The 16577-nt window shown below is 40.8% G+C and overlaps 1 protein-coding gene and 1 long non-coding RNA gene across 2 annotated transcripts; one reads left to right on the forward strand and one right to left on the reverse strand.

The window, feature by feature from the left end:
- The first annotated feature begins 345 nt into the window (after nucleotides 1-345).
- On the forward strand, nucleotides 346-16187 carry LOC143136379 (uncharacterized). Its single transcript, XM_076297075.1, has 5 exons — nucleotides 346-419; nucleotides 7654-8986; nucleotides 11133-11196; nucleotides 11769-12253; nucleotides 13273-16187. Exons 2-5 carry the CDS (start codon nucleotides 7810-7812, stop codon nucleotides 15129-15131), a joined length of 3585 nt encoding a protein of 1194 aa, XP_076153190.1. The 5' UTR covers nucleotides 346-419; nucleotides 7654-7809; the 3' UTR covers nucleotides 15132-16187.
- On the reverse strand, nucleotides 2625-3314 carry LOC143137650 (uncharacterized). The gene is made up of 3 exons (XR_012990046.1): nucleotides 3217-3314; nucleotides 2857-2907; nucleotides 2625-2701 (listed from the first exon to the last, which is right to left on the reverse strand). It is a non-coding gene; the product is annotated as an uncharacterized LOC143137650 (long non-coding RNA).
- Nucleotides 16188-16577: the final 390 nt, after the last annotated feature.

Raw genomic sequence — 16577 nt, forward strand, 5'->3', positions numbered from 1 at the left:
GATCAGCACGCGCAAAACAGCTCTCATAAGAAGGTACACACTCTTGTGGCCAAACAGCGGTAGTGCATGTAGAATGCATTTTTTTTTTTATTAACATTCACTCCGTTGAAAAGGTGGTCACGGCGTTCAGTCTGGGTCAATGTGTTTCTCAAAAATGTTTTTGTTTTTTTGTTTTTTTCAAAGTTGAGAAGCACCTCTTATCCTGATCAATAGTCACGGGCGTAGTGTTGATGCTCTTCATAGCTTAAATTCTAAAACACAGCAAACCACACTGTATTTTACTATGTGTTCACACCCAGTCCAGTAGACGGCGGTGGTGCGCTACAAACTGCCAAAATACTAATGGAAGAAGAGGACTTTGTTGTTAACTCGAGACGGATGTCAAGACACCAATCTATCTCTACTTTCCGATTTCAGAGGTAATATTTTCTCAATGGAATGTGCTTTGGGTGTGTAAGAAGCAAATACGATATGTGGTGTTTGCAACTTTACAATCGGTCAGAAATGCATTAATCATCGGAAAGGTAAGATGGCCAAGATCGCAAATCTGGCTAAACTTTGGATAGACTATCATGATTTATCCACTGATCTCAGAAGACCACAGTGGACGTCCTCGTAGTTCGCACCTGCAACCACGTAGTTCCAACCTGCAACCGCGAGAATTGTAGGCTAAAATCTTTAAAACACATTGCATGCGTTGTGTTTGCGTGCTGGCGGCGGTACCTGTACATTGTCATGTCGGTGCCATGATGTTTTACAGGTTGAATCATTCACCCCCCCCCCCCCCCCACACACACACACACACAATCTGTAGCATCTGTTCTGTTCTGTAGAAGGCTAGTTTGCTGCTGGAGATGAAGTGAATGGGACAAGAGTCAGAATTGGTGTAGGCTACGTGGCGTGCTGCTCTTGACACAATTCAGCAAGGTTGTGCATTTTTTCTAGAGCAAGATAGTGACAGGTATGGAAACAGGGTTGAGACAGACAAATTGAAGCTGTAACGTCTGCAGAATTATTAAATAGTAGCTATACGAGTGTTACCAGTGAGTGTCACCCCTCTGCCAGTCAACAATAGATTTTTTTTTTCAATTACACGTCTAGCAGTGTCAGTGAATTTAATTTAATTTACAAATAAAATAGTTGAAGTGAGCAGCATGATCCAAGAACTGTGTAGACTACAGTATTAAAAAGGGAAATTATTTTAAAATGGTGTTATCTTGAGATTAGATGAAGAGAAAATAAAGTGCAGTTCCAGCGTTATGGATGTGACAATTGGACTCATATTGGTAAACAAAATGCCTTAGAGTGGGGGCAAAATTAGTATCAGTGAATTAATTTGCATAACCTTTAATGTAACCTCTGTCCTCTGAATACTGAGAAATCCTCAAATTTCATATAATCAATTTCATCCTAAGAATACAAGGCATTTTATCAGTGTTATGGATGTGACATGAAATGGACACACTTTTGTGAGAGATTACAGGTTTTCTACACAAAAAGGAGACTTGAATGAACACAAAAAGTGTGTTTTTGAAACTATGCGTCATTTTCGTAATGCATTATGTAGGAAAAACTGGCGTTATGGATGTGACGGTTTCACGTTATGGATGTCCTCGACAAACTACATAAAACACATAATTAAGTAGTGAATTTTGATATGAAACAATTGAAATAGTAATCATGAAAAACTAGCGATGAAATTATTGCTTCCTCAGTGCCCACTAAGATCCACAGGAAGAATCAGGACAAGAATCAGGACAAGTCATTTAAAATATAAAATATATATATATAATTTTTTTTTACCGTCATCAATTTTGGTCAGTGATTCCCGGGTTACTGAAACACCAGGGAACATGAAACTTGGTGTCCACTCCCCTAAATAACTAGCCCTACCTGAACCGTTGCACCCAAGATGACAAAATATTTATGGTATGTTAGTCTCAAGAGCCCGCATGAACCTAGCCCATACCCACTCATTTGTGATTTGCACACATAAAGTACATGCACGCGCACGTGCACACACGCACATGCACACACACACATACATACACACATGCACGCACAGTCGCACACACAGTCGCACACATACAGACAGGCAAGCACACACACACACATAAACACATACAGACAGGCAAGCACACACACACACACACACACCCATACAGAAAAATAATATATTCACATATATGCAGCTTGAACATATTCCAGTATAAGCACATCTATGTTAAATAAATATATTTACATCTATGTGAAATGCATATATTTCCATATATGTATCAATATATTTCAAAATATAAGTAAATATTCAATATTGGCCACTTTCTTATATTTTATGCATATAATTAAATATATTTACATTTATGGCAGTAAGAAGCATGATCACATGACCCTTGATGAAGATTCTGATCACATGATCTATATATTTCAGACATATATTTCTCTAATATAGTTCATATTCTACTATGGTTTGATATTTTCCGCATTGATCATTAAATATTTCACTATTGTGTTTACTTAAAATTAACCATAGTATCAGTATAAAGAGGAAGAAACACACTTAACACTTCTGTTATCTTTTATTCTATTTTATTGAAAATCTTTGTTTTTGTTATGGAACCTCAATTCTGTCACTTTGGCATTTATTGCCTGGCCCAGCAATCTGGAGTGAGTGTCTGGCCTGGGAACTGCTTCAGGGTGGCCTCTGAATAAGACAGAACATATACAAATAGAACATGCAAAATATTAGTGACACAAATACAGATGCTAAAGTGCAGAAACACTGTTGTGTTATCACGATAATTGGAGATAAATACAAAGTGAGTTGGAGAGAAAGACATACAAATAAAATAAACTCACCAATTATCGTCTTAGTCCTCTCAGGGTCCAGGCATTCCCTCTAAGTGCCTCCTAAAAAATAGCACAATCAATTAGGACCTCAAATAATTACAGTTTACTAACACAGAAAAGATCTATGATGGTGAGGCGAAAATGGGAAGCAGTCCACACAGACAGCCTAACACTTTTAAATGAGACAACACAACTAATATATCATATACACAGAAGAGAGAAGCACACAGATACACACTGAAAGGAAAAGTTAGTTTCATCCTCAAATTTTTACTAAACTTGTACAACCAAGAAGCTGCTATTTCATTAAAGTTAAACATGTACATTTTATTGTAAAAGTTCACATCTGTATGAAAACACTCTACAAACCTTGTTGAATAAAAGCCTTCAGACTCACAACCTCCTCTTGGAGAGCCATTATCGCCACCTCTTCTGTAGGTGGTTGTCAGTTCTTGGTTATCTCCCACAGCTCACACTCATAGAGTGCTCTACCAGCCTTCTCTGAAACCTGCAAGTGAACAGAATATACAGCATGAATGAGAGTGGCGTTGGTAAAGGGTATACTCGCATAATATGTAATGTCCTGGGATATTCCCACTCATGAAGTGTCTCCCATCCGAGACTGCTATCTGAGACTGTAGGGAAGCTGTACCAACCATCATAGAAAGATATGGTTGGAAAGGTATATTTTCAGTTCACTTTGTGTCCCCAGTAGCTTGAAGCTAATTTCTTGTCATTCAAAAGATCAAAACTACTCAAACAAATGTATAAATTCTCAGAAACAAAAGGTTATGTTCTGCATTCGAAAATAGACCTTTAACAAAAAAGTTTTTAAAAAAGTAAACATTAATTTTTGATTACCTTTGGTCTATGTGATGATGAAGCATCAACATTTGTCAGTGAAGCATACTATGGGTTGGGCTTGGGTCGTCTTGGTCTCAGGTCTTCTGGTCCATCCTCCGGTGTCCTTGATGTAGCTTTCGAGTGTTGCCTCTCTAAAATGTAAAAAAAAGGGGTGTCAGTGCTCAAATGCACTACATGACCATACATGGTCCTTTTCAATACAATTCAACTTTTACATTTCCATAATTTAGCATGGGTATGAATGGTTTTGCAAGAATGTCAGTGCACAAAGCATGACAAAGTAGTTTGATAGTGCACAAAAACAAAACACATTACTTGCAATACCATTTCCATGAAATTAAGCACAGTACTTGTGTCTTCAATTTCTACACGTCCATTCTAATACTCTCCAGCACATAACGTTACCACATTACATCCTATCTAAAAAAAAAAAAAAGCTAATGTTAGCTCTAAGTGTTGTCCATGATGCAACAATAGCAGCTAGCTAGCTAAACCACAGTGCATAGAATGTCTACACCTTAGGCTAGTAATGTTAACCGTTACATTTTCTGTCTTGCATGACAAATCATAAGTTAGCTTCTATCTATGCCTATCAATCTACATGCCAGAGGCAAATATACTACCAAATATGGCCGGGAGACAGGTTAAATTGGTATTTCACTCTGTCATTACAAGTCGTTTTCATTAATTGTCCAAACGTTTCTCAGTGAATTTATTTTTCAAACCCCCTTTCAGGTGTAAAAAAATAAAGCTAGCGCTGGCTAATTTATGCTAACGTTAATGTTACAGAAAGTAGCAAAGGTTAGCTTCCAGCTTCCACCAATAATACCATTGTTAATTCGGACATTAACTTATGCAAATGTTATATGAAAGCAATTTAGCATACAATGAAGATCTACTTACCAGCAATTTTGACCACCATGGCCTCGAAAACCGGCCAACTACCTCTTGGCTGCCTTCTTCCCCTCCACCACATGTTGTCCCATAACGTTAGAGCCGTTGAAAAAGTCTTCCTCGTTAACGTTAGGTTTACTAATGCAGTCAGTCGGCAAAATGCTGGTTTTGCCCTCATACTCCCCGGCAATCCACTTAACCAGAGCAAACGTTTTACATTTGGACTAGTAGTAGCTGTTAGTTATGCTTATGTAGTGAAAAAGCTGCAAACATTTTAACCGTTATTCCAACGACCTTAGAGTACATTGGTAGTGACGTATTTTGAAGTTGAAGGTAGCCTTTTTTGTAAACCCCACCCATCACTGCCTGTGTGCAAATAAGTTAATTGAATATATTCACCATATATGTTCATGTAAGATATCCACATATATGTTACATTGCTGGGTCCCACATATACTTGCATATACATTCTTGTACTATATATGTATTAAATATATTGTAGCCATCTATTTAAATATAAGCTGGATGTAGCTGCATATATGTGAATATATTTTTTCCCTTCCCGCTATGCGGTACATCTAGTTTATTGCTGCCGTTACTAATGTTACTCTGTGGGTATTAGCTACAGAGGACCTGACACTTCAAATGTTGGCATATCGCGTCACATTTATCGCATATCGCGTCAAATTAAACTGTGTTAAGCAGACAGGGCCGCGGGAAGTGAGTTTTGGTTGGGGGTGCTGTAGTCGGGGGGTTAAAAAAAGTTATTGTATTTTATTTAAACGCCTTTCTCTGTTAATGGACAACAGCATACTGGCATTGCATGACACACAGCACAGGCATACATCACTGTCAAGAACATTATGGCTACACTACAGAAAAAAATGCGACAAAATGTCGCAAACCACAGATTGATAGCCTACTAACGCAAACAAAGTAACCGTCTGCTATCTGACGCTACACTAGTAAGGTAACAAAGTTGCTGTAGCCTTGCACCGAAATCGACGGTGAACACGAGAAATATAGAACTGTTGAACACCAACATTAATTAAACGTAATAATTATTGACGCTTCTGACATGGGTGTCAAAACAGGCTAAAGACCCTATCGCACAGCATATTAGACAGAACACATTGACTCAAAACATATGCATAACATAGGCCTACACAACGCAATATTCATAGGCTAGCCTACATTAAATTGATCCACATATCACAAATATAGCCTACAACAAATGCTGACATCATAAACGCACAGTGTAGCCTTTAACCTACACTTTCAAAAAGAAGAGAAAGAACGCTCTGAGGAGGCCACTGAAACAGGCACGCAAAGACACAGATGAATAAGTTCATCTACCTCGCTGAAGAGAGCTCTTGTTTGTGGATGGAGCTTACTCAATATCCATGCCACCTTTACTGTGGTGCACCGAGACTCCCCGATAACCCTATGCATCATTTTAAGCTGAAGATTGAGGCGGCCCGTGTTCAGCTCCTTGGGAAACTCACGGTAATATTCAGCTAGCCTACTTACAGTAATATGGCATATTGTCGTACCATAAAGCTAGCGTCATAGGATATCTCCCTCAGGTTTGTTTTGTTAATTTGTTTAGTTTCGTTTAGATCTCCCAGGTCTAATGTAACATTTTTTAGTGCATAATAGAATAATAGACAGGGGGACGGAGAGCTTCTTTTTTTTCTGATCGCGAGTGGTATGACATATAAATACGCGTGCTTTCCTGCAGGGGGTGCTGCCGCACCCCCAGCACCCCCACTTCCCACGGCTATGTAAGCAGACGTGAGCGGCAGGCTGAACAGATCTGCAACAGAAGGAGGTTGCTATGTTAACTCCAGCTGCAAAGTCAGCCATCTTCACCAGCTAACACGATAATCCAGTTACTGTACAACAACAGTATGACAGTTACAGGAAGATAATCGCTCAGATTTTCGTTATTAGGCCACTTGAAAATAGGCTATGGCTAGGCTAATCACTGGAGGTATTTTAATATTATGTTTGTTTTGCTAATAATTAGGCAAGGCCTCCTTGTGGTTTTGATCAACCTAATAATCTTTGAAATGTCAATGGTAGGCCTAAACACTAAAGTGAAATGCGTTGAAACTGACATGCCACTAGAACAGACGTTTTATCGGCTTTGAGGTATAACAAAGTCTCCAGTCTTGTAAATTCACATTATGTAACATCCATAACGTCACATCCATAACGCACCATTAAAGGTTTTAAAAGTAAGAAAGGGGCACAATTTGGTCATCACACTTTACATTGATATAAATCAGCTTTGCACAGACACTATGGACATTGTCGCATCAACACTGTATGTGTAGCATAAACTTTTCCTATAAAACGTTATGGATGTGACATGGCCATGGAACTTGCTGACTTAAAAACAAAAGCCTTACACATGTAAGGAGTTGTGCTCTTAAAGGCAAGCTGAGCATAGACATTACTCTACCATTCCCTTGTCAATCTGGAATTTGTCAAATGACACAATTTGTTTGAACGTTGGGTCCATTTATCCACTTTTTAAATATGTATAATATTACCATGTGAAAAAATGTTGTTTCTGTATGGTTGCACACCATATTTATGATGTAAAAAGAGTGTAATTCTCCATCAAATTCAATCAGATCAGTTACAAACAATAAAATATAGACCTAAATGAAGATTTTAACAACAGTTCTATTTGCGTATGCACAACTTTTTTTTTCCATGTTAAGGATGACCTTTGCATGGAATTGCCCAAAATATTATAATTGAGAATTGAAACATCGAGATTATTTTTTTTTTTGTCCATATCTGCCCTAAGTGCTTGGAGTAGCCTTCATGCATTCCATTTAGCATTTTACTGTTTAAGATAAATACTAAATTAACTTTCTTTCTTTTTGGTTTTGGGATATGAGTATTTATGAATGGCAGATATAAAATAGCCTAATGAATTGTAGCTCCTGTTTGAATTACATCACAATTGCTTTTGTTTGCTTGTTCAATCCAGCTTCTTTATCAATCTGAAGTTATTCTTGTGTATTATTTTAGGAGACTTCCAAAGGATGCATTCTAGAACAAGTGGCCCCGGAACACCTAACACACAAGGGAGAAAAACCCTTTACCTGGCTGTCTGAGACACGGTTCAATAGTCTCAAGAACACCTATCCGTGCAACACATTTGAAAAGGGTCTCCCGGAACTTGCCATGCATCAGATAACGCATACAAGTGAAAGGGCATATCCATGTTCTCATTGTGAAAAGACATTTAGTCAAATGTTTAATCTCAAGGCACACGAGAAAACCCACATTATGGAGAGGTCTTATCAGTGCGGTGTGTGTGTGAAGACATTCAGCAGTAGCCAAGGTCTCAAATGCCATCAGATGACGCACATGTCTGAGAACTCGATTTGTATTGATGTCCTTTCGAAAGAAGAGGGTTCTATAGGGGACAAAGATGCAACACTACCCGGTGACAGGGAACCTTCTCAACAGGATGCTGTGGTGGAAGCAAAGGATACGCAAGAACATGCAGGCCTAAGGGAGAACACTGAAGAACGTGTTAGCGGACGGGGGAATGCTGAGGAACATGCTAGCCAAAGGGAGAATGCTGAAGAACTTTCTAGACTAAGAGGGAACGCTGAAGAACATGCTAGTGTAAGGGGGAACTCGGAGGATCGTGGCAGGAAGCAGCTTTTGAACGGCAGAGAGAAACGGCATAAGTGCTCACAGTGTGTCCGAACCTTCACTTTGCCAGCTGTGCTGGCTGCTCATGAGCGCACTCACACAGGGGAAAAGCCTTATCAGTGCAACGCATGTAAGGTGTGCTTCAGCCGTCTCAGCGAGCTCAGAGTCCATCAGGCGGTGCACAACAGGGAGGATCTGTATCGGTGCACTCGCTGCGGCGAGGCTTTTAGTCAAATTTCTAATCTCAAAGCCCACGAGAAGACGCACGGCAGAGGAAAGCGTAATGCTCACGGAGACGGCGTCGAGAGCACTTCAGAAGTTGGCGGTCATCAGGTAGCAGAGAAATCGGTTCTAGCAGAGAAATCGAGTAGAAGGGCGTATCAGTGTTCTCATTGCGGAAAGACTTACAGTGGCATCGCTACTCTGCGAGATCACGTGAAGACTCATAGCGTAGCGGAAGAGGCCCGTCTGAATCTGTGTAGCATCTGTGGGAAGACTTTTAGCCGAAGTCTCTATCTTGAATATCATCTGACGACTCATACGACTGAAGACTTAACGGGTCTGGAGATCGCAGGGAAAGAAATGGACGCCCTCGAGGACAACCAGGCGACACTACCTGGTGATGGCGAAGCATCTCAACAGGATGTTGTGGTGAAAACAGAGGACGCTGAAGGACTCCAGGGTTATTCTTTGCAAGGTGAGTTAACTCGGAGCCCTTTAGGAAAGTCCTCCCATTCGGTGGCCATCTTGGTAATGCACGTCAGGCAGCTGCTTTCCTATTCAAATGAATTTTGCCATAGCCTACAAAACACACCAGACGAATCTGTCTTCAAATCTGAATTGAGCAATATAAATGTCCCCTCGCCCATATAACCAAAATGAGGCTAAAAAGGGGAAAAAATGTGGTCAGTTACTCACACTCTGTGTGTTGAGTTCAGTACCAGGGTGGGCAGTGTGCACTCACAATGTATTTGCATTTCCATGTTTTTATTAGTGATCATTTTCTGAATGGGGGTGGGAATCAAATGTTTCATCACTCTAATGGGAGATAAAAGCAGTTTGTTTGCTGTTTTCCAGCAATTACAAAGAAATCCATAGTGGCCTTTAACATATTCCTATATTTGTATTAGGGTATGACTAACATGATTTCATGTTTTCAGAACTACCGGTACCCATGACGTTCACATCAATAGGCTACACTCATCCACTCATGTGTTCACTGTCTCGCTGTCTGTGTGTGTGAAATATTCTTATACATGTTTATTTGAAGTTTTACGGTGCCTATGACATTCACATCAATAGGCTACACTCATCCACTCATGTGTTCACTGTCTGGCTGTCTGTGTGTGTGTGTGTGACAGATTCTTATACATGTTTATTTAATTCTTAATACATTCTTTACATTCTATAATAATTCTTATACATTTTTACGGTAGTTTTACGTAAGTACATTACGTTTAAGTTTTACGGTATCCATGACATATTCACATCAATATGTCAACACAACAAATTGTAACATACTGGCTCGGAGTATGTACATTCAGGGGAGACCAACGCAGTGTTGAAATAATAATAAATGAATTTATTAAAGAAAGTTAAACATAAACTAATATTTCGGAATAATGATAAGGATGAGGTGCAAGTCAGTGTAGTGTTAGTTAGGCAAAAGTGAAGTGTAAGTCAGTACAGAGAAGAAGGTAACGCAACAAAATTAATGCCAAGCCGGGAGGAGGAGAACCACCTGGAGTGCAGACTGAGCCGATTTTAAATATCACTCCCAATCAGGCACACCTGGGCACACAGGGGAAACAAGCACCCAGGCACGTCAGTGCCACTGGGCGGAGTTAGGACACAGCGGCCTGGGCCGTAACAAAATACATTGTAAAAGATTTTACCCAATATTTAGCAGACACTTTTTATCCAAAGAGAAATGGACTCGCCACAGTTGGAAACAAAGATCCGCTTAATAGGTCAAAATTAACTTTTTGGCCTACTGGCCAAAGTGGCTGTTAAATGAAAGAAAAAAAAAGTTTTTTTTACCAGCCAAAACCAAACAATGCTTTTCATAACTATTTTGAGAGTAGCCTATTATACAGCTTTTCAGAACGCTGCAGAAGTTCTGCTGCAATTTCCATTCAAATAAATGGGTTGTGAGGTCCAATAATTTTGATAGTTTTGAAGCGGAGAGAACAAATTACTTTGCTCTATCTTGATCTTTGCTTTAACTTAATGACCACTGCAAAAATATGACCATGGTAACAGGTTTTGAGCTATGAATCCGTCTCATATAATTCCATGAGTAGATTGTTCGCTATCATTTAAAGGTGAAAGTAAGCAAGTAATAGGCTACATTTCTACGCGACATCTGAAACTTTCAAGTTCTATTTGTGTGTCAATCTAGTTGTTTTCTCAGCTGATGCATGAACGGTTAACCAAATAACTGTTAAACTCTTCATTTCTCATTTTGGCAAGTAGCTGCATAGCCTATCGGAAAATAAATCCCGATCAACCACGTCAATATTGGACGAACAGAAGCAAAGTGAAGTTGATATGGCAAGCCAGTTTAACGTGACAGACTGAAGTAGCAGAGTTGATATGGCAAGCCAGTTTAACGTGACAGACTGAAGTAGCAGAGTTGATATGGCAAGCCAGTTTAACGTGACAGACTGAAGTAGCAGAGTTGATATGGCAAGCCAGTTTAGCGTGACAGACTGAAGTAGCAGAGTTGATATGGCAAGCCAGTTTAACGTGACAGACTGAAGTAGCAGAGTTGATATGGCAAGCCAGTTTAACATTTGGTTTGTTTGTTTGGAATGTGTTGACATGTATTCCCTTCATTGCAGACAGAGGGGGAATCTCATCCCTGGATCACAGACAGTCAGAAATGTCTTCACTTCACCAACCCCTGTGAGTATCATGTGTCATGCTGTCATGTGTTTGACAAGGATCACTATCACTGGTTTGCTAAATTTTTAATCTTTTAATTATTTCTATGTTGTTGTTTATGTCTTAACCATTCTATTTATGTACTGTACTTTTACTGTACCCTTTTATGTACTCTGTACTTGTGTTTATGTAAAGCACATTGAAATAAGATGACCTTATCTTGCCCATTATGTGTGTGAGAGAGAGATAGAAAAAGAAAGACAGTTTAAGCATCTGTGTGTGTGTTTTGTGTATTGTCCGTGTGAATTTGTGTCTGTGTGTTTGTGTGACAGCAAAAGTATGTGTGTGTGTTAGAGAGAGAGATAGAACACCAAACTACTGCAGCATAACACAGAATGTTACAACAGCGTAATTTGTCTGTGTGTGTGTGCATGTAATTCTCTCTGTCTGTCTGTCTGTGTGTGTGTGTGCGTCTGTCTGTCTGTCTCTCTGTGTATGTGTGTGTTACTGATTCTTATACATGGGTTCACTGTCTGGCTGTCTGTGTGTGTGTGTGTGACAAATTCTTATGTGTTCACTCTGTCTGGCTGCAGGGAAAGTGTGGATGCAATTTTGCCAATCAAGATTGAGATCATAGAAGAGGAAGACTGGCCTGGACCGGAACAGGATTGTAAACAGGAGGCAGAATTACCTGGACTGGAAAATAATTGTAAACAGGAAGCAGAATCGCCTGGACAGGAACATGAGGAAGAGGAAGTAAAACCACCTGGACCGGAACAGGACTGTAAACAGGAGACAGAATTACCAGGACTGGAAAAAAATTGTAAACAGGAAGCAGAATCACCTGGACAAGAACATGCTTTTGAACAGAAAGTACAACTGCCTGGACAGGAACATGACTGTAAACAGGAAGACAAATGGCCTGGACCGGAACATGATTGTAAACAGGAAGTAGAAACACCTGGACCAGAACATGATTGTAAACAGGAAGCAGAATCGCCTGGACAGAACCACGATCGTGAACAGAAAAGAGAATTGGACTTAAATAAATATGACCATCATGATTCCTCTCCTACAAGTAAGTTACTGTGTAGCTTGCATGGTAAAATCCTTGTTTGTAATGTTCTTTTAGTTGAGCAAAACATTTGTTGTAAAAAGCATATCAACAATCAACCCAGATAGCAAACACACGTTGGCCAAACGTTGATATTGGTTGGTTGAGGTGGAAACAATGACACACCATTGTCAGCCCCTCAAACAATTGTAGCCTATATAGAATGTTGATTTATAGGCTAGTCATGTTCGGCAACAAAGCCAACGTGTCACTTAGACGTCAACAAAAATAGGCTACAATTAATACACAAGGTATGTGTAACACGGTTTAAAAAAACATTAAAGCATGTCTGAATGAATAGTTGGTCAAAGTGGGGTATTTAGTCAATAACGCAAAAATTCGTCTTTTACTAAGTGATACCTTACACCTGCACTTATTTGTAAGACTAGGATGGGCTATTTGTAAGACTAGGATAGGCTATTTGTAAGACTAGGATAGGCTATTTATAAGACTAGGATAGGCTATTTGTAAGACAGGAACAGGATAGACTAGGATAGGCTATTTATAAGACTACTAGGACAATAGGCTATTTATAACACTAGGATAGGCTATTTGTAAGACTAGGGTAGGATATTTTTTACTCTTTCGTCTCATAATTGTATTCTTAGAGGATTTAAAACATTGAAACACTGTCACGCCAACGTCAGTCCCCCGACTGGCTGCATCATGATCATTACCTACGCAATATGCACACAATATGCACACAATATGTAGCCTAGCTATATTCATTTATCAGCGCAATATGTTAGAGTTTACAAAAAAAGCTTACAGAGTACAGAAGAGTACAAGAAAGCTTCACCGTCAGTCAAATAATTCAAATCTAGTTAATGAAAATAAATCCAAACTCCTCCCACCAACAAGGAACCACTGAGGGAAAGAGTCTTGAATTTGACCACCTAGCATTTAAATCCATACCCCCTAACCCTACCCCCCCCCCCCCCCCCCCAAATATATCATTCTAAAATTATTCTCTGATATTTCAGGAAATGTTCAAAGGATTCATGCTAGCGGAACAAGGAACAGCGTGGAACCTTTGGGGAAGACTCCGCACCAGCCAGCACAGGAACCGGAGGACAGCAGTGAAAAGCCGTACAGATGTCCCTTGTGTTTCAGAACATTTGCCGACCTAGCCATTCTTACGGATCACAAACAAACTCACATCAGACTGTACCTCTGCAACATGTGCATGAAAGGTTTCCGAGATCTCCCAAGCCTCAGGGACCACCAGCTTCTCACGTGTGGAGAACTCCATCGCCACCGCCACCAAGACCATCGAGAGCTGGGGTCGGCGTCGCGACGGAGCCGGGGGGCCCTGCAGCATCGGTGTTGTCAGTGTAGAAAGACGTTCTCCAAGATACATTCGCTCAAGACCCACCAGAGAATTCACACAGAGAGAAAGCTGTGTGTGTGCAGTGAATGTGGGCAGGTGTTCAGGACGAGGCGAGAATTCACAGACCATCAGAAGATCCACACGGGCAAAAAGCCATTTCGGTGTCCTCAGTGCCGAGAGTCCTTTATGTTTAAGGAGCAGTTGCAGACACACCTGAAGTCGCATGAGGAAAAACGCCGTAAGTGTTTAGAATGTGGGAAGGCTTTTATGGACTCGCACAACTTGGAGAGACACCGGATAATCAGACACGCTAGAGAAAGGCCTCATAGGTGCAAAGAGTGCGGAATGAGTTTCGGTGAAACACATATCCTTGAACAACATCTGAGGATCCATACGGGAGAAAAGCCGTTTCAGTGTAGCACGTGTGGGAAGTGCTTCAGACGTGGCAACAGTCTGGCGGCACATCAGGTCATCCATTCGACAATAAAGCCACATCGGTGCTCCCAGTGTGGGAAGGCATTTAAGTGGAAGATTTGCCTCAAGCTGCACGAATCAAACCACGCTAAAGAAAAATGGTATCAGTGTACTATATGTGGAAAGAGTTTCAAGTACATCTCACATTTGGGCGTTCACCAGAGGTTACATAGGCGGGAAAGGCGACGTCAATGTTCATTATGTGGATTGAAATGTAACTCTGTGTATGAACTCAGGAGACATCATAGGAGCCACCCTGGAGGAGAACGTTATCCTTGCCCAGTGTGTGAGAAAAGCTTTATGCAGAAGTCTCATCTCAAACTACACCAGAAGGTCCATACGGGAAAAAAGCCTTATCGGTGTTTAGAGTGTGGAAAGACATTCAGGCTAATGTCCACACTTACGGAACACCAGGCGATCCATACTGGAAAAAAGACTCATCGGTGTCTAGAGTGTGGGAAGACGTTCAGGCTAATGTCCACACTTACGGAACACCAGGCGATCCATACTGGAAAAAAGACTCATCGGTGTCTAGAGTGTGGGAAGACGTTCAGGCGGCGCTCCAAACTTGGAGAACACCAGAGGGTCCATTCTGAAGAGAAGCCTTATTCATGTCCTGTATGTGGGAAGCGTTTCAGATGGAAGTCGTCCATCGCCAAGCATCAGAAGATTCACACAGGAATAAAGCCTCATCAGTGCTCCGAGTGTGGAAAGGCTTTTACATACGCGTCTTGTCTGAGGAAACACCAGAGGATCCATACTGGAGAAAGGCCCTACCTGTGTTCTCAATGTGGAAAGAGCTTCAGGTGTAGCTCAATTCTCGCCAAACATGTGAAGATACACTCAGGTGTAAGGCCCTACCTGTGTTCTCAATGTGGTAAGGCGTTTAAACAAAAGTCCTGTCTGAAGAACCACCAGAGGATCCATACTGGGGAAAGGCCGTATCCGTGTCCCCGGTGTGGAAAGGCATTTAGGACCAACTCTAATTTGAGGCTCCATGAGAAGACGCATGGAAGAGAGAAGCCGAGTACGGAATGAAGGTGCACCAGCGTTCTCGGTGTGAATAGGGATGTTTACACTTGTATTCTCTGAGGTCACATCAGACACTCCACACAGAAGAAAAGCCCTCTGTGTGAACCTCACTGGTCATCAGAAGATCCATCGGAAGATCTGTACAGGTGGAACGTCGTATCAGTGTTCTCTGTGTAGCAATACTGACAGGTTTAGGCTTAAGTTAAGTGCATCCAATTCATAAATTGTTTGTTGAAGTGTAACTCGGAGTGAAAACAAACTAGGGTGTAATCACGGTAGTTAACAACTTTACCTTTTATTAAAATACCTTAATTGGTGGCGTTTTGAGCATTACCGTTTATTTGCATTATCACTGAATAGGCTTACAGTGAAGCTAACCGGTGCCCGTCGCTATTTTATACCCCTAACAATGCTTTAAATATAATAACACTTCTGTTGTGTGGTGAGGGTTTCTACAGACAAACCAAAGTATTGTAGACTTTGAAAGTGTACCGAGAGGTTATAATAAGACCCGTATCTGTAGGAAGAAAATGCCTTCCTGGTCCATACCTTCCTGATTCAGTATGATACCGTATCGTCAAATACGCGGGCATGTTTAACCTTGCTACACTGTAAGATCAAACCAGTTACAGGTGTTACAACCTCTCTGTACGGTTTTGTATGTTTCTTTTAACTGCACAAATCAGCACAAATGTAGCACAAATTATTATGACCGCCGCACTTCGAAGCGGCGGTCATATAGGTTTAATCAGATTTTTTTTTTCTTTCTTTTTTTCTTTTTCGCATGTCCAAATTTCCGTCAAGGATTCCCGGGACACTGTAAGACCGGGGTACACGAAACTTGGTGGGCATGTAACCCCACATGGATAGCATGGAACCTCCTTTTTTCATTTTGATCTGTAGCCCCCCCGCTGGACTGTACCCCCCGAAAGGAGGGTAGGGCAGACACAGTTTTCTGTGAATATCTCGAGAACCGTAGGGTTTAGGAGGACCATTTTTTTTTTGTATGTTGATCTCAAGGGGCCATGTCAACCCATTCCATAACCACTCATTTCATGTATAGTGCCACCTAGTTAAACACAAAAAAGTAAAAATGAGGTGTTGTAATCGCAGGTATCTGTGACCTAACATAGTCAAAATTGCACAAAATTGGAAGTGTAGGATCAATATGACACCCTCTGAATGCACGCCAAGTTTCGTGGAATTCCGTTCATGGGGGGGCCACACAATAACTTAATATATGTTACTATACACCAACTGGCCTGTAGGTGGCCGGAGACAGTTGAATATCTCGAGAACCGTAGGGCTTAGGAGGTCCACCTTTTTTTTGTATGTTGGTCTTAAGGGGGCATGTCAACCTATCCCATTACCACTTATTTCATGTATAGCGCCACCTAGTTAAAAATTAAAAAGCAAAACATTAGGTGTTTTCATCACAATATCTCTGGCTGA

The sequence above is a fragment of the Alosa pseudoharengus genome, unplaced genomic scaffold (genome assembly GCF_046254945.1).
Source record: "Alosa pseudoharengus isolate Yale_2024_CS ecotype anadromous, Long Island Sound unplaced genomic scaffold, YU_APseudo_1.1 YU_APseudo_1.1_scf_1, whole genome shotgun sequence".
NCBI classification, from domain to species: Eukaryota; Metazoa; Chordata; class Actinopteri; order Clupeiformes; family Clupeidae; genus Alosa; species Alosa pseudoharengus.

Coding starts and splice junctions, on each gene's coding strand:
- LOC143136379 (XM_076297075.1), top strand. CDS start 7,810: ATGCATCAGATAACGCATACAAGTGAAAGGGCATATCCATGTTCTCAT. Junction 11,197..11,768: donor TCTTCACTTCACCAACCCCT/GTGAGTATCATG, acceptor GTCTGGCTGCAG/GGAAAGTGTGGATGCAATTT. Junction 12,254..13,272: donor TCATGATTCCTCTCCTACAA/GTAAGTTACTGT, acceptor CTGATATTTCAG/GAAATGTTCAAAGGATTCAT.